Source organism: Cebus imitator, unplaced genomic scaffold (assembly GCF_001604975.1).
Source record: "Cebus imitator isolate Cc_AM_T3 unplaced genomic scaffold, Cebus_imitator-1.0 Scaffold691, whole genome shotgun sequence".
Classification (NCBI taxonomy): Eukaryota; Metazoa; Chordata; class Mammalia; order Primates; family Cebidae; genus Cebus; species Cebus imitator.
The window spans coordinates 641,931-667,694 of NW_016108006.1; the positions used below are offsets into that span (position 1 = coordinate 641,931).

Sequence of the window (25,764 nt, forward strand, 5' to 3'; positions counted from 1 at the left end):
ATCAATCTAATTTATGGAGTATTTCATTGTATCTCTTGTTCTTCTTTTTAAACTTTGTTCATACCATTTCTTTCCCCACTTTGCATTCTCTCTGCATGTAGACCTTAACTCTAAATGCACACATTCATCTAAGACCTTCTGGACATTCATTGATAGATTTCCACTTGTACTTTCATGTCTATTCAATGGTTCTGCTTAAGCTACAATAAAATAATTCCTATAATGAATTCAATTTTAAATTAAAATTGAAACTATTTTAAGGGAAAATTATATATATATATATATATATATATCAGAAAACAGTTAATTCTATTAAGCCCTTGTTCTTCAAATCCTCACTTGGGCCTAATAACACCATTTTCTTACCCCAGTTTATGCTTACCAATCATGGTCAGAAGTCAAATAACTAACATCAATTGCTAATCACATTAACTATTTCAAAACCATGGATACTACCTTTATTTCTCCTTGCAGAAATGATAATGAAACTTAATACTGTGGCAAAAGTGATGGAGCTAAAAATCTTACTATGTTTCTATTTTTTGTGTACTTTTCCTACTTATCACCTAAAATCCAAGAAGCACTGTTACCTGATCCCTCCTTTTCATATGTATTTATTTTTTTTTCCATTTAAAGTAGTATACCCATCTTTCCTTTCCACTGTAATGCCAGGACCTACAATTCTATTGTACATAAAATACAACCTCCAACTTTTCCCTTTCTCTTCGATTTTAAATGCTAATGCACTCTTTCCCTGCTAAATGTATTAGTAAAGTTAAAGATTATCATTTGCTATCACCAAGGGAAGTCAACATTTAGGGGCCTAAATAGGACTGAAGTGAATTTCTCTGAGAAGAAACAGCTCAGAACTAAGTGTAAAAGAAATATTAGGGGTGTCATGACTCCTTAGCACTGGGTTCACACTTATGTGTCCAAAGTAATTGCTTCCAATCTCATCATACCTCTGCTATCAAGAAAGAAGAAATTTGAAGCAATGGGCAATCTGCAAATTGGTAGTTTCATTTCTACTCACATTCCTTAAGTCAAAACAGGGTCATACCAAGTTGCAAAAGAATGTAGTATATGTTTTTGCAGCTGAGCAGCCATAGGACCAGCTAAATTTCAGAGGGATCTATAACTAAATGGAAAAAAGTGGTGATGGCTATTTGTGGACATTTTTTTTCCTGCTATAATTGTTTATCTGAAAACTTCTCATTTTCCACACACTAAAAATGTTAAAATGGGTTTCCTATTTCTCAACAAGTATTTTTTGGTTCTGGTTGAGAAATAGAAAACCCATTCTAACATTTATAGTTAACAAAAAGTCTCAAAACATTTTTGTTAAGGCTCACAATTTACTATATTGGACATGTGGATTGTGTTACCAAAGGTAATAGTCATTTTCATGTTTTATCCTTAACTTTTAAATATTTGACACTGCACTCATCCCGCCGCCCAAGATGCCGAAAGGAAAGAAGGCCAAGGGGAAGAAGGTGGCTCCGGCCCCTGCTGTCGTTAAGAAGCAGGAGGCCAAGAAAGTGGTGAATCCACTATTTGAGAAAAGGCCTAAAAATTTTGGCATTGGACAAGATATCCAGCCCAAAAGAGACCTCACCCGCTTTGTGAAATGGCCCCGCTATATCAGGTTGCAGCGGCAGAGAGCCATCCGCTATAAGCGGCTGAAAGTGCCTCCTGCAATTAACCAATTCACCCAAGCCCTGGACCGCCAAACAGCTACCCACCTGCTTAAGCTGGCCCACAAGTACAGACCAGAGACGAAGCAAGAAAAGAAGCAGAGGCTGTTGGCCCGGGCCGAGAAAAAAGCGGCTGGCAAAGGGGACGTCCCCAGTAAGAGACCACCTGTCCTCCGAGCAGGAGTTAACAGCGTCACCACCTTGGTGGAGAACAAGAAAGCTCAGCTGGTGGTGATTGCACACGATGTGGATCCCATTGAACTGGTTGTCTTCTTGCCTGCCCTCTGTCGTAAAATGGGAGTCCCTTACTGCATCATCAAGGGGAAGGCAAGACTGGGACGTCTAGTACATAGGAAGACCTGCACCACTGTCGCCTTCACACACGTTAATCCGGAAGACAAAGGTGCTTTGGCTAAGCTGGTGGAAGCTATTCGCACCAACTACAATGACAGATACGATGAGATCCGGCGTCACTGGGGAGGCAATGTCCTGGGTCCCAAGTCTGTGGCTCGCATTGCCAAGCTAGAAAAGGCAAAGGCTAAAGAACTTGCCACGAAACTGGGTTAAATGTAAATAACTGTTTCTGTAAATAAAAATAATTAATGCAAATTTTCCTTCAAAAAAAAAAAAAATATTTGACACTGCTACATTCTTTCCCTTCTCAAATCACTGATTTTTTAAACTAAATTTATGTAATGGTTTTCCGTCTATGAATGCCCTTAATAAACTTTTTTATTTCTCAATCTTCTACATAAATAATGATGTTAGTGAGGATATCGCCTCACTAAAAGTAAATTAGAATAAAGTAAATGGTGGGCATTGAATAACCTTGTGGCCATTATTGTCTTCTTTATTTAAAAGTATGAAATCCTGAAAACTAATTATTGCAGCTGATTATTCAAATGATTAACGCAAGGGCATCTTTGATATGTAATTTCTGATTTTAAGAATTTCATGTGTAGTGAAACACCTCATGTGTAGTGGCTTTTGATCTGGCTACAGAGCTTATAATGGCCTTTCTGTTTGCACCATCTTCCCCCATTTATAGTAACAGTCCCTCGCAACCATTATGAACAATGTAATTCTGCTCACTTCCTCCTTCCAAACTGACTGGGCCAGGGACTGTAACCTAATTTCAGTTGGAACAATCAGCACACAATACTTGGATTTAGAATAAAACGTGGTAGAAAAAAAGAGTCAAAGAGAGACAAGGAAGACAGAGAGCTAGGGAGTACAAATGAGCCAGCACCCTTGTGCAGCAAAGAAGAAGACAGTTTGCAGAAGAAGAGTTAAGTCAGGGCAAGGGAAGCAGAGAGAATGAAGCAAAGTAACACTTCCTGGTTCCCTGTCAGCCTTCTAGCTCTGTGTTCCAGAAGTCTCTCAGCCTTAATCCTGGCTATACATTGAGAACTCTGTGAAAGAATCCTGCCTTTTTATAGCAAACTGCCTCCTATATTTGTTTTGCTTGAATCAATTTTGTCACCTGCAAGTAGAGAGGTATATAGGCCGCCGAAAGTATGTGTTTAAATTTGTAGCTAAACATCTCTACCCATGATCTAGAAACAAAATAGATGCTTCAATGGGAATTTCTATATGTTGTTTGGGGTTGCATTCTGTAAAAAAGATAAAAAGCCTTTTCAAATTTTCCAAATAATTAAAACAACTTGTGAAAATATGAGGCAATTTATAGCAACTGAGTATGTTAGCAACAAGAAAATGTAATGAGTTGTTTTTTAAGTGAATATTTTGATAATATAATTGGAGATCAGCTATATACTAGCATGATTATAATCAGTTGAGAAGTACGTCTCAGAACATGTATCATAGATTTGTTCAAAACTGTTGATGAATGAAAATGGTGAAAAACATTTTTGTTTTTCATTTTTTTTTTTTTTTTGCCACTTGTTTGGGGAACATATAAGATAGATTCTGCTTTTCCTCTTTCATACAGTTTAGCCTAACTTCATTCCACTCATCGCCTCAGTATTTTCTTAATATACAGCTACATTTATAACTTAGTAAAATTAGGTATAACAGTTATAAGACAAGTTTTGCATCAAAACCATTAAAATAATTCAAATTACAATGCAATAACAAACTTTTTTTGGCTTTTGTATGGCCTTCCAGCAATATGGCCTTTGTAATGTCAAATAAATCATAAAGTATGTAAATTAGAAACAAATGGCAAAGAGATGGCTGCAGTATACTCTGTGGATGGGCAACTGAGTGTATGTGTGTGTGTCAGAGAGAGAAAAAAAGAAATGTCCCTTAGAATTTAAAAATATGATAACGAAAAGAAAACAAAACCGTAGTGGCAAATTAAAGAGTAGAAACGTTCTATAAGCCCATGTGTAAAAATTACAAAAACGGGGAACTGGCCTTAAATAACAGAGCATTAAAATAAGTCTTTGTCACTTAGAATGTAACTTTAGTAAAAACAAATTTGTCATAAATAAACTGAGTGAAATTTACCAGACCATGCAACTGACATATTATAATTTTGAATAATTAATGAAATAATTTATTTGAATGTGATGATAGCAATTTATTGTAAAAATTGAAGTATATATTGTTTATAGGGTTTCTTGAACAAGCGCCTTTTTGAAATAAAAATTAATAGCCATTTTTTTTGCTTTTATTGTGCTATATAAAGTGTAAATTATGTCTATTTTGTTCCTTGTAACTCTGTGTTACAGAAACTTCATTGATGATGCTAACTATATTTTCTGTTTTGCTGATATTTTGTAGTCATAACTTCTTTGTAGTACAACCCTTAACCTATGACACTGATTTAAAATTTGGATAATATAAAAATCAATATCAATTGTGACTTTGTAGTGATACAATACTAATAGACATAATACTGTCTTTAAACCATAAGTCTAGAAATAGGTATCTGTATTAAATAAAAATGTATTCAAAGTTTATGATGTTCAAAGGTATGAAATCCAAGACTTAAATATAATAGTGTCCTTCAAGTGAAGGCAAATTGTAGAAGCATATTACCTAAGAATACCAAATGATATAAAATAAATTACTTAGTTCTGCCTAGTATGTTAAGCAAATGGCACAGTGCCAACCGCCTGACCTCTGGTATAGTGGAATATGGTATGCCTTCCACTGGGTATGCTGATTGCACTTGCTAGAAAATTTAAAGGCACTCTGGAGCCCATATTCCCATAAATTACTCCCTTGAGGACACTGTGGTAGAGTAAAAGCACGGAAAATGAGAATCTTCCTTCCTTCTTAGATAAGAATGATGAATCTAGTGGGAAAAGGTAGGAAAGTTAGAAAGATGTGGGAAATGATCTCACACCCTCAAAGCTCTTTACTGTTCCTACAAAGAGCTCTGGGGAATACACTGGCGGAAGTTCCAAATCACTTTCCTGTTGTAAATCTATGGGGAAATTCCAGATGATTCCAAGGACTGCAAATGAAAAGAAACTTTTCTCTCACGTTCAAGAAAAAGTTTGGAACCTCATTTTCTATCTTTAGGAACAGACCATTGCTGTGTTTACTACCTGAGGCTAAAGGAGCTTGGGTGGTTTAATAAGAGTGAGAATCTGTAACAGTATCTAAGACAGGTAGGCAATAAAGAGGATCTATTAGAAGGGAGAAATGGGAACATGTTCGAAGAAGAAAATATATAAACTTAATCTTTAGAGAAACAGTTGCTGAAAACATGCAGAACAAATAAATCAAGATATCAGTTACGTAATTGGAAAATAGAAGTGGAAAGAAAAAGAGGAGGAAAGCTCTTTAAATGTTAGCAATGTAGCGTAATAAATTTTTCCTAGTTAACTTTAAAAAACTCCATTTTGCCTATTGAGTGTTTTAAATTTATAAGCTGTTAAATTTCATGGATGTTCATTTTTATTTTCAAAGATAGATTGAATATAGTCATATATAGTCAAATATTCAAGAGTATTTGCTTGTATTCAATAATACCTTTAGATAAAAAAAATAATAATAATGTTTAGAGGTTTCTGAGAATGGAAAGTGAGAGACTGATGAAGTTGGTTGGTGGGTTTCCAGGAAGTTTTAAGAGAGTCATATAATCAAGGTCATGGCCAACAGACATATCAACACATGATCTAAAAGTCAACAATTGTAATTATTTCAGCCATTATCTACTACCTGGTAACCAAAATTTTCTTCCACTTATTTAAATCTCAAGTTTAGAAAGTATAATAAATAGAATTAAAATGTAATATGTATTATTTTATTTCTATTTATTCATTAATTCATTTATTCAACGTATATCATTAACAACCTACCATGTACCGAGCACTCTAGTAAATACTGGAGATCAGGGTGAACAGAACACACAGAATTTCTGTCTTTCTAGAGTTAACAGTACAATAGGAAAGGCATAGGTATTTTACTGCTAATCACAAATGTGATTATTGTTGAAAAGGAGAAAAAATAAAGATATATTCTTTTTTTAAATATATATTTTATTGTGTTTTAGGTTTGGGGGTACATGTGAAGAACATGCAAGATTGTTGCATAGGTACATACATTTATGTAAGTTTTGCTGGGTCAATTGTTCAACTTTAAAAATGCATCTTTCTTTGTTTACAATTGATCAATTTTCTGACTTTTTTTTTAAGCATATCTTCCTTACTGTTATATTGCAACACCTCTGTATCAGGTAAGGTGGTCCTACAATTTTCATTTTTGGGACTAGGCAAGCAACCCTATGGAGCATAAGTGGCACATCTGAAAACACAACAGGGGCCGGAAAACCACACTGAGTGGGGCAAATCCAGGTTGCTTTTGTACAACCCCAAGTCTCTGTATGGTTTCTACATTTTGAAATGGCTGAAACATACCAATTGAAGAACATTCTATGGAACATAAATTACATGAAATTCAAATTGTAGTGTCCATATATAAAGCTTCATTGTAAAAGTCATCTTTCATTCACGTATTTTCAGGTCTCCTTTCACAATACATGCAGATTTGAATACAGCCAGTGCTCGACTTACGACCACGATTGGTTCCGACAGACGAGTCGTAACACTATTTGGTCGTAAGTTGAGTAGGCTATATGCACGCGGAGATGGTAGTGCTGCCGGAAGCTGGTCCGCACTGTCGTACGCCCAGCTGGGCAACGTTTGTTCTGCCAGACGTGGAGCAGTCGTGGCTCGCGATTGTGGTCGTAAAGTCGAATGGTCGTAAGTAGCATAGGTCGTAAGTCGATCAGTATCTGTATTTGGGAAAGACATCATATGGCCGGGAAGGCTTAAAACGTTGGTTACCTATCTGGTCCTTCTCAGAAAATGTTTACCATTTCTGGCAAGAAGAGCAACAATTCTTAAAATTTTCATCATATCTAAGTTTTGTTGAGTGTTTTATTATGTGTGAGCCAATATCACTTACTCTTTGCAATACTAAATTAAAAAGTAAATGAATTTATGGTAAAAGGACTTCCTTCCTTTTATAAATATGAAAATAAAAGTGAGGTGTTTTCCTAAGGTCAGAGACTAAGAGTTTGAACAGGGATTTTAGCCTTGACTGTTTGGCTCTAAAGCCCCAAATCTTTTCCAACTGGTCTGTACTGATACTAAGAGTAGACTGAGCATGCGTACTTTTCAAGATCCCCTCAAACTAGAAGTTGCCACAATCTGAAGCCCAAAGTATTTTGTATAAATGGGTCACATATTTCTGATAAGTATCTGTTTGGTATTTTAAATGTTTATGGGGAACTCCACCAGCTGTAATTGTTGCTCCATTGTTTAAAACTGAAAATTAATTTAGTGTCATGAAAAAGTCTCCTCTTTATAGGATTTATATTATTATCGGGTCCATTGTCTATAATGATGAAGGCCACTCATCCTTCACTGGCCAGGCATGTGATTGAATTTAAGGATGTATGGTAAACTCCTAATTTCTAATAAGGCCAGAAGTCCCACTTATCTTTTTTACTTTCAGTAATCTATGACAGAGTTTGGAAAAAAGTAGGTGTATATTTTTAACTAAGAATAAAAATGTATTCTTTTTATTGAATTAAAATATTTTACAAATGTATGGAGTAAAAGGCAAAGTATTTGTTACATGCACAGAATGTGTAATGATCAAGTGATAGTATCTGGATTATCCATCACCTGGAGTATTTATCATTTCTATATGTCAGTAACATTTTTCAAGTTCTCTCTTCTAATTACTTTAATATATACTATATAATGTCATTAACTATAGTCACCCTATTCTGCTATTGGAGCTTATTTGTTCTATTTAACCATATGTTTTTATTCACTAATCAACCTCTTTTTATCTCCCTTTCCATCCATGCACTATTCCCAACCTCTGGTGTGTACCATTCTCTTCTTTGTCTCTATGAGATCATTTTTTTAGCTCCCACATATGAGTGAGAACATATGTCTTCCTGTGCCTGGCTAACACAGATACCTAATCCATATTTGTGCTATGATCTCAGTGGCACTATTCAAGAGGTTAGTCCTCCAAGTTCAAGACTCATACCCAAATGATAAATAAATGATTGAACAACAGTAAGTTAGATTCATTATGACACATAATATGTTCTCTATGTCAGGATCATCTGTAGGATAATGAACACAAATAATCCTACTTGCTTTTATTCTGAATGAGTTTAAAAGAGAAGAAGCAAGACCTAGGATTCAGGTAGCTTACGTTGAAGTTTCATTATAAACTGCAAAGCGTTGCTCAATACTACCCTTTGCAGCCTTTTAATAAAATGGAGCAAAATAATAGAACAGTTCATCTAATCCCCATGCATACTAACATAGATACCTCAGATTCTTTAGTCCTGTGCCCAGTAAGAGATATGAAACCAACAAACATCATCGTCGGCGCTTTTGAAATGCGCTTTTTGTCATGTTTTAAAAGTGAGGTGTTTTCTTAAGGCCAGAGACTAAGTGTCAGACATTTTTCTAAGTTTTTCTGTTTGTGTGAATAGAACTCTACAGTGAGCACTAAGTCTCTAGTTAAAAACAGTACTGAGATTCACTTCTTCAAGAAGCCACCTGCCTTGATCAATTCTTCATTATCTTTTAAATCATTTAAAAAATTATTATGTATTTACCTTTAATGCTAGTTTTCTTTGCATGGGTTTATGTATATAAGTCATTAATTACTAAATTATAACTAAACTAGCTTAAAAGAGAGTCAAATATTTATTTTTTAGCCTTTTGACATTTATGATAGTACTTATATATTCTGTAGTTTTTAAATAAGAGCTTTGAAATAATAAAATAATATACACAATGATTTTTAAAATTGTATTTTATCTTGAAATTTTAATGAGAATATAGTCATTCAGTGGTATTCATGATATTTACAAAGGAATTCAATATAAACATCCAGTTGTTATGAATCATAACTTTATGTGCATAAGTGAAAGCTGAAACTTTCAAATAAGTCAGACATAGGAAACCAGGATTACAATAAGAAATGCCTGAATCAAGAGACCAAGTTCATTTCTTGTACACTGTTCATAGGAATATAAGCCACTTTAGAAAACAGTATAGAGGTTCCTCAAAAAACTAAAAATAGAACTTTCATATGATCCAGCAATCCCATTGCTGAATATATGTTCAAAAGAAAGGAAAACTGTATATCATAGATGTATCTGCACTCCTGTGTTTATTGCAGCCCTATTCACAATTGCCAAGATACAAAATAAGTCTTTGTTCATCAATGAATGAATGAATGAATGAATGAATGAATGAATGATTGAAGAAAATGTGTTGATTTGGAATATATATGGAATATTCTTAGTCATAAAAAGAATGAAATCCTGTTATTTGAAACAACATGGCAGAACTGGAGGATGTTACATTAAGTGAAATAAGCCAGACACAGAAAGTAAAATATTGTATGTTCTTACTCATATGTGGAAGATAAAAAATCGTGGATCTCATGGCTCTAACACTGATGTTTAGTTCTATTGAGTAATGCTTCACATACTATACTGATTTTAGCAAGAGGGAATACTGGCATTAGTATACTTGAATTGATTTTCTATTTTTAATTTGAAATTTTATAAACACTTGCAGGCAAAGCAAAAACATTCTTAAATGATGCAAAGTAGGTTGAGCTTTGGTATAGGGACAGTAAACAAGATAGGAATTCATGGAAGCTTGTAAAATGTGAATCTTCAATTTTGGACCCAGAGGCAAGTGTGATTCCAATGAATGAAAGAATTGTAATACTACTTCAGCTCCCCAGAACTCTAATTAGCTCATCAGGCTGTTCAGTTGTTACCTCCTATTTTATTATGCAACAATAAGACACAATAGGATAACCAAGTCAAAAAGATTATAGCATGCCTCTGGTGAAGTTGCAAGACACAAGTCAGAAGAAAAGATGACTGCTTCTTACAGGAATTGTAATAATGGCTTCAGAATTTACTGTCTCGAGCAGCTCCTTGCCGTCATTATACAAATAAAAAATAAGTCAGTGGACCTGTTTGGAGTTCTAGTACAATGCCTAACATGAATGGCAACCAATTATAAAGTTCGAATTGTTTATTGTGAGTGTAATCTCAGCTCTTAATATATTTCTTCCTGTGTCTACTATGGTTAAAAAATACATGCTAAAAATTTCTCATGGAACAGTGTTTGGTATTATTTCATCATATAAATACTCCTTCTTTGTCCCTTTGTTCACCTTTTTATGCAATTCCTGAGGCTACAAGAAAAAGAAAATGCAGAATAATATTGCTGAATATAACTCCCATTTGGCCTGGTAAATCCCTGGCTACACAGAAGGAAACTGAGATGAACTAAGGTTAACTGACTCTTCTTACATTTGAGCACCAGATGAATAGAAAATAGAAAAAAATAGAACAAGAAGATGAGACATAATGCTATTCAAATAAAATTACTATAGGGACATAAGGAGAAAGAATATAATTATCTAGTCTATATCCTATTCAGGAAACTGGGTTTAGATTCACTAATCCCAATACAAATTGTCACTACATTTTCAAAATCATGCAATTTGCCTCTGGTGATGGACAGATATCAACATTAGTGCATTTCCTTTATCCCCTTAATAGCACATTTCATCTGCCTTCCTGGCTTTACTTAATGATTCTGAATAACTTCATTGCAGTTAAGAAAATTCAAAATAAATTGATTCTTTCTTCTAAAATAAAATAACTCTTTATTTTATAATATTGAGTGAGTTTGGGGAATGTTTTTACAAATTCAATAGTGAGGAGATAGACTGGCTTTAGCTAATAACATCATCATAACATAAAAATTATTCCTTGTCTATATATGATTGCCTAAAAGTTTACTTAGAGAGATCATATTAAAAACACATTTATAAAGTAAAGAAAATGTACTTTTTTCTATTTTGTTGTTAAAATTACATCTTAACTAATACCGTAATAACTCATTAATTATTATAAAAATGTAAACATTTAGGCTTTACAGCAAAATATTTGGTATGATATCAACATGATTTTGTTGGAGGAAACCACTAAAATAATTATAACAATTTGGAGTTATCCTAAATTTAGTCAGAATAATTGGTCAATAGAATTGAGTAGAAGTATCAAAATCCATGATTCTTATTTCTTACATTCTTTGAGCTCTGAATCTTATTTTATCATGTGTTTTTCTTTCATCATTTAAAAAGATGTTTGTAATTTTCTTCTTTTCTGATCAGAAATCTATTCTGAATGTCCAAGTTTGTTAGAAAATACTTGGCCTCAAGTGACTTTCTCATTATTCTCTTTTACTAGTCTATTTAGGATAATAAATAATATTGGAATGAATGATTATGAGTCTTGCATTAAAAAGCATATTTAATAATTACTAACACCTTGCCGATGGAGGAGGCGAGGTTTAGTCAAAACTTAAATGGTGATCCTTTTGAGTGATTCTTCTGAGATCCACGGTGGTTCTCATTAAGAAAATAAGAAATTAGATTATTATAACGGCATTGTGCAAAGAGGGATTCAGGAATATGAAAAACAATTTGTCTGTGAAATTTAATTGATTTTATATTGAACAAGAGGCAATTATGCATTTCCTGAAACAAGATCATGTATTAGAGAGCACCTAGATCTCAAAGAAGAGCAGAAACCACACATGTTGCCTGGCTGTATGATATTTGAGATAGGTATTATTCCCATTCTGGGTCTTATGGGAGCCTGAAATGTTTTTGACTTGAACTACTTAGGAGCCACATCACCAAGACAGACAAAAATGAGTTATCTGTAGTTTCAGGTGAGAAAAAAGTAAGATCCTTATCTATTAAATGAGGCAGTGCTTTTCAATGACAACTCCAAGAAAAGAGTCAGAAACAAGTCCAGGTAAAAAGTGAAGTTCTTAATCAATAAGAGCATATTTAAACTTACCCAATTTTTCTGTTTTAGTTATTTAACAAACACTTATGAGGACTTACAAATCATCAGGAACTCTCCTAAGTAATATATGAACTCATGAAATGATGAGTGTGTGGGCTTAAAAGATTAAGTAGCCAAAGCACCAAGCACACAGCTCTAATGAGTGGCAGAGTTGGGAACTCAACAGATGTAACATCAGTTCGAGTCAGTAAGTTACTACTATGCTATGCTGCCTCTCTTCTGAATAAAGAAATTTCAAAACACTTTTTTCTGACTTTTTATTTCCTAATAAGTAAATCAAGGATAAAACCCCATACATTAGCTTTCCCTCTCAGTTGGAACAGCATGTGTAAAAGCACTTCATAATGAACATTGTATTTTTCATAATGGCAATTAATTACAATGGAAAATAATTATTAATCTGTCATACTACACTAGATACTTTGAAAAGCATTATATATTAATTATTTCATTTAATAAAGCAATCCTTTGAGCTTGAGAGCATATGCTATCATGCTGTTTAACACACAGTAAAAGTTTGCTCTGTTTACAATTAGTTTTTATAATACTTATAATTCTTTTGATATTAAACAGAAGGTATTCAAAGATAGATAGTTTCAAGAGTGGTATTATTATACACTTATCTGTCACCATTACTTCTTCAGACTTGTAATTAATTTGTTAGTACTAATAATTAAATTTCCAAATTTCTCTGGAGATGTAGTTTAACAATATAAATTACATCATAAATGGCATTATTCTTATAATAACCTGAAACTTCTTCATTTGCATTCTAACATGCTTTGTTGAGTGGAAGAAAAACAATAGAGTAACAACTAGAATGCTAGAAATGGAATATATTAGTATGTCATATCAGGTGAATTATTCTGTCAAATTTGTGCTGATGAATTTTTTAAAAGCATAAAAATACAGAGATATTCCATCACCTTCTTTTAGAAATTAATACTCATAGGCAGCCTTGTATTTGGGAGTCATTGCTGCTTCTCTGATATTTATGTGCCTATAATCTTTAATCTTTAATTGATCCTTTGACCAATTCTTAATAAGCTTCAATATGTTTGATAAGAATAAACGTCTGACAGCTTGTAGCCATATTAATAATGTCGTAATAGCAAAGCAGCGAGTGTATCCCAATCTGATTTTATTAAAATAGTTATAATTTATTTTCAACCAATATTTTAAGGGACTTTTTTAATGTGTCATGATAGGTTTTGAGAATGTTTTAACACTGTTTGTATTATGATTGGGAAGACTAGTCTATATTTTAATATGATGTGATAAGCATAAAAAAGATGGAAGTTTATATACAGAGTCAAGTCTTCAAAGAGGGTGAAAAACTCAATTTGGAAAGATCATGACATACTTCCCTGAGGTAGTGATTGTAGACTGATATTCAGTAAGTGAACAGTAATTTCACATACAGATAAAAATACAACAGTAATAACAAACATATTTTATAGTATGTTGTATTTTGGAATAAAATTGATGTTACACAATGTTATCCAGATATTCCTTTGGGTCATAAAATCTTTGGATAATCTTATAAACGATAAGAACTTTTTCCCCAAAAAATTACACATGGATACATGAATTCACAGCTGTGCACTCACATTTAAAGGGTTCATGACCAACTAGGACTCCCTTCCCAGCTACGAAGTCCTTATAATTAAAAAAAAAAGGTCATGAAAGAGTAAATGAGAGAGAAAATAATAGGATTTTTATCTTCATAAATCTTGAGATCACTATATTTCTAAAGAACCGAATAAAATACAATTAAAAAAAAAAATCTCAAGCTTAGATTATTCTTTCTCTCACTGCATTCAAAGATTATTTCAAAAACTTCAAATCAGTTAATATTGTTTCTCTGCAGGAAGATGTCCTACCAGCTTCATAATGTCCCTAATTTGAACTCTCAACTCAAGGCCATGGTATATGGATCTATTACAGCCTGATTCTCAGCACCGTTTTTGGCTCTTCTCACACATTTTGTCATATAGTCACATTAAACTTTAAATTCCTCCCTGAATATGCTATATTTTTCCTAATTCCATGTCTTTTTGCATGCATGCTGATCACTCTGTCTAGAATGTTCTACCTTTTGCTTGATAACTTTACAGGACAAAATTTCAAGTTCTCATTTTACATCTTTTTTATATTGTCCCACAGTTCTTGCACATTCTACTCTGTAGTTTTGAATTTTATTGATTTTGTTGATTTATTTTATTCAGTTCTGAAAAAAAATATGTTGACCTGTCTTAGAGTTCACTGATTTCTTGTCTTGTCACATTTACTGATAAGCCTGTCAAAAGAATTCTTCATTCCTGTTACTGTGGATTTAATTCCCAGCATTTCCTTTGGATCTTTTCTTAGAATTTTAATTTTCTGCTTACGTTGCCCAGCTGTTTTGCATACTGTCACCTTTTTTTTAGGGGCTTTAACATATTAACCACAATCATTTTAAGTTCTTTGTGTGATAATCTCAATATTGGTGTTATATCTGAGTCTAGATTTGATAATTGTTTTGTCTCCTCTGACTTGATTTATCTTGCCTTTTATTATATAAGTTTTTGTTGAAAGCTGTTATGTCAGGTAACAGGAAATATGATAAGTAGAACTTTGATTTATTTTAATCATATTAGGTGCTTATCTATATTTAACATTGCTGTAATCATAGGAACTAGAGGCTTCAAATTCCTCAAATATTCTTAGTTTTGTTTGCTCTCTTAGGTGTAGTGCTTCCCTGTGTACTGCTATCCAAATAGTCTGTGTCTTACATCTCTTTTTTTCCTAGTATCTAGTGATATTACGCTGTGCCCCTGAAGGTGTGAAAAAGTGTGGGGATACCATTCTAGATTTTTAGTTTTTTTACCAAGCCTTTATCTTGAGATTCTGGCCCTCACAAGCATTTCTGTACCTCTTCATGTATTATGGATAGATGTTTTTCCACCTGCTGCTTCTTCATTTCCTGGATGCAACAGTTCTACCTATTTTCTAGAAAACTTGGTCTTGGTTAACGCTCTCTCTCTCTCTTTTTTCTTTCTTTTTTTTAGGTGGGACAGGAAGGCTAAGTGAGGAGAAATGCCCCCTGCACTAGCTGAGATAAAATTCTTTGATAGTTTTGTGTTTAGGTAAAGCCTTTTCTGCTGGAAGGTAAGCATTTGTTATGAAGAAACATGCTTTACAAAGGTTATTCTTCCCTTCTCTCTCCCAGGATTACAAACAGGTATTTTTCAACTTCCAAACATGAGAATCTGGTGGAATTCTAAGACTATGGGTTCCCAAAACTTTTTGCCTCTGAAGATAGTACACAGAAAAGTTCCAACAATTTATCAAAATTACATTCACATGTTTCTTTCCAAATTTTGAGATGGCGATTTTCCCTCTGATGAATCCAAGAAAAGTTATTCATTTTCAATTTGTGATTTTTTTTGTTGTTGTTCTTGTAAAAGTGAGACTGACAACTACTAAGCTTTTTTGATGTTGGCGTTTGATATGGTTTGACTCTCTGTCTCCACCCAAATCTCATTTTATGGCTCCCATAATTCCCACATGTTGTGGGAGGGACCCAGTGGGAGACGATCGAATCATGGGGCAGATCTTTCCCATGTTGCTTTTGTGACAGTGAATGGGTTTTATGAAATCTGATGGTTTTAATAAAGGGAGTTCCTCAGAACAAGATCTCTCTTTTTGCCTGCTGCCATCCAAGTAAAATGTGACTTGCTCCTCCTTGCCTTCCCCTATGGTTGTGAGCCCTCCCCAGCCACCATGTGGAACTGAAAATCCAATAAACGCCTTTTTTTTTTTTTTGATAAATTGCCCAGTTTTGAGTATGTCTTTACAGCAGAATGAAAATGAACAAATACAGTACATTGGTACCAGAAGTGGGGTGCTGCTGAAAAGATACCTGAAAATGTGGAAGTGACTATGGAACTGGGTGAGAGGCAGAGGTTGGAACAGTTTTGAGGGCTCAGAAGAAGACAGAAAATGTGAGTAAGTTTGGAACTTCCTAGAAAATTGGTGAATGGCTTTGACCAAAAGCCTGATAGTGATAGGGACAATAAGGGCAAGGCTGAGTTGGTCTCAGATAAAGATAAGAAACTTGTTGGAAACTGGAACAAAGGTGACTCTTGTTATGCTTTAGCAAAGAGACTGGTGGCATTTTGCCACAGCCCTAAATTTTGTGAAATTTTGACCTTGGGAGAGATGATTTAGGGTATCTGTTGGAATAAATTTCTAAGCAGCAAAGTATTGAAGAGGTAACTTGGGTGTTGTCAAAGACATTCCATTTTAAAAGGAAAATAGAATATAAAAGTTTGGAAAATTTGCTGCCTGAAAATGTGATAGAAAAGAAAATCCCATTTTCTGAGGAGAAACCCAAGCCAGGTGCAGAAATTTGCATAAGTAACAAGGGGCCAAATGTTAATCCCCAAACCAATAGGGAAAATGTTTTCAAGGCATGTCAGAGGTCTTCATGGCAACCTCTCACATCAAATGCCTGGAAGTCTAGGAGGAAAAAGTGGTTTCATGGGCCGGGCTCAGGGTCCCTGTGTTGTTTGGAGCCTAGGGACTTGGTGTCCTGCATCCCAGCCACACCAACTGTGGCTGTATGGAGTCCACATAGAGCTCAGAATGTGGCTTCAGAGGGTGCAAGCCCCAAGCACTAGAAACTTCCACATGGTGTTGAACCTGCCAGTGCACAGAAGTCAAGAACTGAGGTTTGGGAACCTCCTCCTAGATTTTGGAAGAGGTATGGAAATGCCTGGATGCCCAGAAAGATGTTTGCCATAGTGGCAGGGTCCTTGTGGAAAACCTCTGCTAGGCAGTGCAGAAGGGAAATGTGGGGTTGGAGCCACCACACAGAGTCCCTGCTGAAGCACAGCCTAGTGGAGCTGTGAGAAAATTTCTACTGTCCTCTACTATCCTCTAAACCTCTCAATGATAGAGCCATTGACCAGGCACCGTGTGACTGGAAAAGCCACAGACACTCAAAGCCAGCCTGTGAAGGCAGCCAGGAGGGAGGCTGTACCCTGCAAAGCCACAGGGGTGGGGCTGCCCAAGACTATGGGAACCGACCTCTTGTATCACTGTGACTTGGATGTGAGATATGGAGTCAAAGGAGATTATTTTAGAGCTTTAATATTTGACTGCCCCACTGGATTTTGGACTTGGGTAGGACTTATCATCCCTTTGTTTTGGCCAATTTTTCCTATTTGGAACAGCCGTATTCATGCATTGTATCTGTGAAGTAACTAACTTGCTTTTGATTTTACAGGCTCATAGGTAAAAGGGACTTGCCTTCTTGTGGATGAGATTTTGGACTATGGACTTTTGAGTGAATGCTGAAATTAGTTAAGACTATGGGGGATTATTGGGAAGTCATGATTGGTTTCAAAATGTGAAGATATGAGATTTGGGAGTGGCCAGTGGTGGAATGATATGGTTAGGCCCTGTGTCCCCACCCAAATCTCTTTTTGTAGCCCCGGTAATTCCCATGTGTATGGGGCAGCTGCATCACTATAGCCCCTTTCTAGGACATCCCTGAAGGACAGCAGTGAAGGGAAATTTTCCCAGTGGGAAGAACTTCAAGCAGTGTACCTGGTTATGTACTTTGCATGAAAGGAGAAATGGCTAGATGTGCAATTATATACTGATTCATGGGCTATAACCAACGGTTTGGCTGGTTTCTCAGGGACTTGGAAGAAGCATGATTGGAAAATTGACAACAAATAAATTTAGGGAAGAGGTATGTGGATGGACCTCTCTGGTGGTCAACAACTGTGAAGATATTTGTTTCTCGTGTGAGTTCTTACCAATGGGTGGCCTCAGTAGAGGAATAGTTTAATAATCAAGTGGATAGGATGACTTGTTCTGTGGACACCACTCAGCCTCTTTCCCCAGCTACCTCATCATCACCCAGTGCATTCATGAACAAAGTGGCCGTGGTAGCAGGGATGGAGGTTACACATGAGCTCAGCAACATGTACTTCCACTCACCAAGGCTGACCTGGATACGGCCACTGCTGAGTGCTCAATTTGCCAGCAGCAGAGACCAACATGAAACCCTTGATATGGCACCATTCCTCAGGGTGATCAGCCAGTTATCTTGTGGCATGTTTATTATATTGGACCCTTTCCATCATGGAAAGGGCAGACGTTTGTCCTCAATGGAATAGACACTTACTCTGTATATGGGTTTGCCTATCGTGCATGCAATGCTTCTGCTAAGACTACCATCCATGGACTCATGGAATGCCTTATCCACAGTCATGGCATTCCACACAGCATTGTCTCTGAAGAGGGTACTCACTTTATGGCTACAGAAATACAGCAGTGGGTTCATGCTTATGGAATTCACTGGTCTTACCATGTTTCCCATCATCCTGAAGCAGGATTGATAGAACTATGGAAGGGTCTTTTGAAGTTGCTATTACAATGCCAACTAGGTGCCAAAACTTTGCAAGGCTGGGGCAAAGTTCTTCAGAAGGCCATGTATGCTCTGAATTAGCATCCAATATATGATACTATTTCTCCCGTAGCCAGGATTCACTGGTCCAGGAATCCAGGGGTGGAAGTGGCAGTGGCACCACTCACCATCACCCCTAGTGATCCACTAACAAAATTTTTGCTTCCTTTTCCTGTGAAATTATGTTATGCTGGCCTAGAGGTTTTAGCTCCAGAGGAAGGAACACTGCCACCGGGAGACACAACAATGATTCTATTAAACTGGAAGTTAAGATTGCCACCTGGACACTTTAGGCTCCTCCTACCTTTAAATCAGCAGGCTAAGAAGGGAGTTACAGTGTTGGCTGGGGTGATTGACCTGGACTATCAAGATGAAATCAGTCTACTATTCCACAATGGAGGTAAGAAAGAGTATGCATGGAATACAGGCGATCTATTAGGGCATCTCTTAGTATTACCAAGCCCTGTGATTATGGTCAATGGGAAACTACAACAGCCCAATTCAGGTAGGAATGCAAATGGCCCAGGCCCTTCAGGATTGAAGGTTTGGGTCACTTCACCAGGAAAAAAACCATGACCTGCTGAGGTGCTTGCTGAAGGCAAAGGGAACACAGAATGGATAGAAGATAGTAGAAGAAGGCAGTCATCAACACCAGTTACAACCAGGTGAACAGCTGTAGAAACGAGGACTGTAGTTGTCATCAGTATTTCTTCCTCCTTTTGTTAAAAATATATTTGTGCATGTTTACACTTGTACTAAAAAAAAATCTTAGTTATGGTCCTCCAGAAGGACAGAACTAATTGGATAGGTATATAAATAAAGGGGAATTTATTAAGTAGCAAGAACACACTATCACAAGGTCCAGCCATAGGCTGTCTCCAAGCTGAGGAGCAAGGAAGCCAGTCTGAGTCCCAAAATACCTTCATTTTATTTCCTTTTTTCTATATCATGTGACAAAGGATTTATTGACTTTATATCAGTATTTAACTTTTATTAACGTTGAGTAACAGCATTTGGGTTGGGAATTGGTGCATTTTCAGTTGTACAAAGGATAGCTGTATTATAGGTTAGGCATAATTATGACCTTATTATTGTCTTTATTTGAAGATTATATATGATCTCAGGAGATGCGTATGGGTTAAAGTTGACAAGGGGTGGACTTGTGATGGTTAATACTATCAAGATGGTTAACTTGATTGGATCGAAGCATGCAAATTTTTTATCCTGGGTGTGTCTGTAAGGTGCCGAAGGTGATTAACATTTGAGTTAATGGGCTGTGAGGGTGATTTTTTTATCCTGGGTGTGTTTGTGAGGGTGCCAAAGGTGATTAGTAGTTGAGTCAATGGGCTGTGAAAGGCAAATCCGCTATTAATTTGAGTGGGCACCAGCTAAGATTGGTCTGCAAGCACAGACAGGATATAAAGCATGCAGAAAGATGTGGAAGGAGGTGACGGGCCTAGCCTCCCAGCCTATATCTTTTTCCCGTGATGGATGCTTCCTGCCCTCAAACACAGACTCCAAGTTCTTCAGCTTTGGGACTCGGACTGGTGGGACTTTGTGTTCTTACTGCTTAATAAACTCCCTTTTATTTTATGTACCTGCCTAATTAGTTCTGTCCCTCTGGAGACCCATGACTAATACAGAGTTGAAATTGAAAGTCCAAGGCTGCCTTTTAAACTTTCTTACTTTTCTAATAAAAGTCACTATCCACTATGTCTTCTAGACAATTCATACCAACAAATTATCCCTTAACAGAATTTATTACACTTCTCTGTTGTTGATATATGTCTGTTTATATAATCTGGAAATTATCAAATACCAATCAAATGAAAATCAACAGGGGTTATTTATTCAGAGCTAACAAGATAATCAATGCCTCTCACCTGAGTTTGATAGCAATTCAAAATAGGCAGGGGAATATAAAAGATTTATAGTTTAAAAAACAAACGAAAACTGAAAAAATGAAAGCTTTGGCATACCTCTGATTGGAGGTGGTTGGCATAGGAAAGCTGCAGCTACGTTAACAAGAACCCAGGCTCTTCTCTGATTTTCTGAGGAGCATATCTGGCTTTCTCTGATTGGTCCCAGATTGAAACTAAAGGAAGAAGTTAGAGAAGTTGGGCCTCATCGACTAAGTACTGGCCATTTGGGGCCATTTGCTGCAGTGGTTGTAGTTTGGCTTTCTAGATGAGTTTCTGCAGAGATTATGGACCGGAGTTCCCTTTTTATACCTGCTCTGGTCAATGTCCATTTTAATATTTAGTCTCTCAGCAAACATCATCCCTCTCTTAAAGGGCAGTATTCTTATCTTCTCCGTGGCTAGTCTACAGCTAGAACAAGGTACTTATATGCTGGATATATATTTGTTGAAGGCATGAATTAATTCATAAATTAATAATTTATTTTATTGTCACAATAACTTTGCAAGGTTTTCAAGATTAATACTAATGTGCTAATTTATTTTAGATTAGCAAACTGGAGTTCATGAATTCCAAAATGGAATTCATAAAATTTTTGGTTTATATTGAAAATGAGTTTGTTTTCATGTGTTATCTTTAATATTTATCCCAGAAACATCCATATTATAATTATTACATATCTACTATGTGCCAGTCTCAGCAATGAATATATCCACTTTTATTATTTAACATTCTTTCATAAAATATTAGTGGTTTGTATACAAATCTCATTTATATAGAAATCAAAGGATCTTTTAATTTCACTAGATGTTATATCCATATATAATTACAAAGAATATATGATTATTCAGGTCAACATTTGTAAGGATTAATGAAAAGCAGGATTTTATATTATTCCTTATCTCAATTTTTTGAGTCAAATTTTATATATTATATATATATAATATACTGTACATATATTATATACACTGTATATATGTTATATACAGTGATATATATAATATATAACACATATTTATATATATATATATAATATATAACACTGTATATAATCCAGTGTGCTTCCATAATCCACCTACTCCTTTTCTAGAGTATGTTTCCCTTTTTATCACATGCATTGTGCCTTTTTCTCCTCAGTTTTTCTCCTTGTCTTTCTCTACCTCCTCCCCTAAATATGTCCTTCTCTATTCTTTTATTAGTACAAAGATGCGACAGACTGAGAAAACCTTTACACCACAATAAGCTTAAAAACAACAGTAACAACAAACACAAAAGCAACATGCTAGTTAAGATTATGTGGGCTTTACTGGTGATTCTGAGTCTCCAAACACTCCAAACACAAGTATTAATGGAAAGCAAGTATTAGATAGAGTACTTTAGACTAGGTATAGTTATTCACCTCAGTGTATACATTAAGAGACACAAAATGTTGAAGGTAATATATGTAGCGTGTAATGATGATAGAGACCAAGTATGAACCATATTAAGTAGAGAAAAGAGGATGTAAAACTAGTAAATTATATAAAAAAGGGCAGAAGAAAATGTTATTTATTAAATTGTCTTATTAAAAAGACTGATATAAGGTAGTTGGGCCTATTTATTTATCTGTAGCCTAACCGTGACTTAAAACACTACAATCACTTCCTTTATGAACTGAATTTGTAGACGATGTCCCAGGAGAGAAGAGATTGTAATAGTAGCAGCAAATACAGACCAACAAATCTCATATCGACTGATTTTTTGGATCTGTTAAAATCCACACATTCAATGGAGCCCCTGTGGCAAACAAGGGGTAAAAAAAAATGCAAACATTTTAAGCCAAAGGAAATAAAAACCAGACTTGCAGCTCCATTTCATTCAAAAAGCTTCCCTATAAATTAGAGCAATCTGGTCTCGAGGAAAGTTGTTCTCTACTTTCAGAGGCTAAATGACATTACATTTTAACAAATAGGAGAAATTATAAGTCCTGAGGACTATCCTTGATCAAATATCCAATATCACTTTCATTTATTATAAACAGGTAAATTCTGGTTAATCCTAGATGGACTGAAAGCAGCAGGAAACTTAAATATGCAATTCATGCTGAAAAGACACTTCCTGCAGGCACACTCAGAAAGAACAAATGGTATTTATTTTCAGCAGCCTCAATATTGGTTCTGTGGAAGCAGAGGGGGAAATATACATATGGATAAACCACAGATAGAATATCTGAAAATATCTGCTTTCTTTTCAAAAAAGGTTGACATTTTAAGGACAACATTTTGAAAAATGTGGAAATTTTGTTCCCAGATATTCAGAAAACCCAAGAGTGACTGAGTCTACTGCCACTGATAGAGGGATCTGACAGCCTTTACTCAGCCTGTTCCTTAGGGGTGAGCAGTGGGAATGGCGGGGCATTGGCAATCTTAGGGTAGATCCTCTGGGCTGTAAGGAAAAACCTGAGTTCATACATCAAAGGGCAGAAATAAAGTATATATGGCAGATATAATGTCAAATAAAAAGTCTGGAATTTTATGTCATAGAAACAATAACATACACTATTTAAAAAGTATCAGTAGATGCCAGGCATAATCCTGAGCACTTTAGGTTAGGTATCATGACTCTCCTCAGTTTATAGATGAAGAGGCACTATTTGCTGAATATTTTACACTCTGTATGTAATGATTAGAGAGACCAAGCATGAACCATATGAAGCAGAGAAGATGTTCTGATCTGTGAAATTATGTAATAAAGGGCAGAAGAAAATGTGGTAAATCTGCAGCAATTCTGGAAACATAGGAACTCAGAAGACTATGAGCATCTAGACAGAGAAATGTAGAAAAGGAAAAAAATTGTTAAGCAACATATTTCATCTTTCATTGATGTAATTTCCATATATTATCAATTAAGGAATACACACACACACACACGCACACACACACAGCCCTCCCTCATTATCCATGGGGGGGAAATAGTTTCAGGATCCTCCGTGGATAATCAAATCGACGAATGCTCAAGTTATTTATTTAAAATTATGTGGTATTTGAATGTAACTTAAACACACTCTCCCATATACTTTAAATTATCTCTAGCTTACTTATAATACCTAATACAATGTGAAAGCTTGTACAGAAATAGTTGTTTTACTGCATTTTTAGGGGAAAACGATGAGAAGAAAAATCTGCACGTTGTGTACCAATGCAACTATGCATTTTTTCAAGTATTGTTGATTCACACTTGGTTTAATCCATAGATGGCGTACCAACAAATGCATAAGGCTGACTGAATATACGTTAATACTGATAAAGATAAATCAAAGTCATGGATAAAACACTCTATACCATTTGTGTGAATAGACTGTATACTTCTTCAGGGTGTCAAAATAGTTGCTCTGGCAGGTGAGAGTCAGCAAACCTGTCCTGCTTAAGTTCATGGGCAACAGCAAGCAAAACTTTAGTTAATTCATTCTCATAGCAGAATGGTCCCAAGATATGCGGTTATTCCAAGTTTCTTTTTATTCAGTGCGATGGGCTTCCAAGTTCTTGTTTTTAGTTTAAGGATATGTGAATCCATGAAGATTGGAAAAAAATGTAAATTTTCATATAATATTTTCTAAAGAACATTTGAAGATTGTGTTTTTGGATTTTTATTCCAGATCTAGTTTAGATGCTTATTAGCTGTTTGAATTTGAACAAGATATGTGATGTATTGGGGTTTCACTTTCTGTACTAGTGTACCGAAGATGAGGACGCTTCCTAGAACATGGGGATGCTGTTAGAATTAAATGATTTGAGTCTAGTTAAAAACACTTGTATACTTTAAAGAATAGGTACATAGTGAAAATCTTTACTGATGTTAAGAACTGCACAAAGCCAGTATTTTAAGAAAAAATATCAAATAAACAGAAAAGATGCAAGAGAAAACATATATAATATTGTTATGTAGCCAAAGATTCTATACATAAGATATTCCAGTAAACTGTTTTCTCTGAATGGAAATTCAGTTGGTCACATGTGGATTTTCAAAGATCTTACAGGTATAAAGTCCTCTTGAGCATGTGCCTCAGCATAATTAAAAAAATCCTTCTGGAGAAGAAAGCTGAATAAGCATAGAAAGTGGAAAATTACAAAGAGAAGAGAATAAAATAAGAAATGGGTAAAAATAAAGGTAGATATTGACTCAATATTTATTTTAAAAAGGCAAAAACGAGGGATGCAGAAGGTCTATCCAAAATCTCCTTGTGACTGCTTATTACTTTAATATGAGAGAAATAATCTATTAAAGTTTGTAAATGTTAGAATAAGCAGTAAGCAATAGAATAAATTTGTAATACTAGACAGGTAGCTGATTTTTAGTGCTCTAGCTTTCTATTCAGTCACTGGTGAATAGTGGAGAAGAATTTGTTCTTTCCATTACAAAGAAGCAAACATCCTTCTCAACCTTATCGTTTTTTAAGCTACATCTTGTGCTCAATTATCACTTATGACTTTTAAAAGAGTTAGCTGGAAGTCAAAAAACTTTTTTCTCTGGCAGCTGTAGTCACCTAGAAAAAAATTAAAATGTTCACTTAGTCTTAGAGACAAAGTCCATGTTGATATTAAATTAGGGTTTTCAAATTGAGTGAACAATTTTTGGCTAAAACTTGAGCAGTGAAATTATGTTGACCTTCATTGAGAAGAAATATTGAGTCCAAACTCCCTAAATGTTAACTTTTGAACCAAATTAGTGTTCAGAATGATTATAATAATTTGATGCTTCTGCTAATAGTTTTTGTATAACAGGAGCATATTTGACCTTTTAAAAATGTCAGAAATAATATTTAATATTAACATGCTCTTCAGCCACTTTAAACACTCAGGTAATATTTAATATTAAAAATAATAATCTTGATATTTGTACTCAAAATGTCATCATATATTGCTGAAGGATGATTCAATGTCTCTCTAAAATTGATGAATTCAAATATTTCTTCCACAAAGTGGTTTAAGAATTGGAATGAATAATAGTAATTTATTTTTGTAGAAATCTAATAGACTGTAGTCAATATAAAGTGAAGTGGAACGAAGCCCACTTATATTAAGGCAGTGTTTATTGTGGGGCTAACAGTAGTTTCGAATGTGAATGGTTGGAAAGAAAAATCTATCCTGGTGTTGACATCAAAGCCCCTAAGTAAAAATTTCAGGGAATGGTTGTAACAATGAAGCTTAGGAAAACATTAGTTGTCTTAGTCCATTTTCTGTGGCCTTAGTAGAGTACCACAGAGGGGAGGATCCAAGATGGCCGTTTAGGAACAGCTCAGGATGGCAGCTCCCAGTGAAAGCGCAGAGGGTGAGTGGATGCCGC

General features: G+C 35.2%; 1 protein-coding gene across 1 annotated transcript; it reads left to right on the forward strand.

Moving 5' to 3' along the window:
* Positions 1-1,448: 1,448 nt before the first annotated feature.
* LOC108296220 (60S ribosomal protein L7a) lies at positions 1,449-2,322 on the forward strand. Its single transcript, XM_017518634.2, has one exon. It carries the CDS (start codon positions 1,461-1,463, stop codon positions 2,259-2,261), a length of 801 nt encoding a protein of 266 aa, XP_017374123.1. The 5' UTR covers positions 1,449-1,460; the 3' UTR covers positions 2,262-2,322.
* The last annotated feature ends 23,442 nt before the right edge of the window (positions 2,323-25,764 follow it).

What these genes read in the sequence shown, in the direction of transcription:
- LOC108296220 (XM_017518634.2), top strand. Translation starts at nt 1,461, where the DNA reads ATGCCGAAAGGAAAGAAGGCCAAGGGGAAGAAGGTGGCTCCGGCCCCT.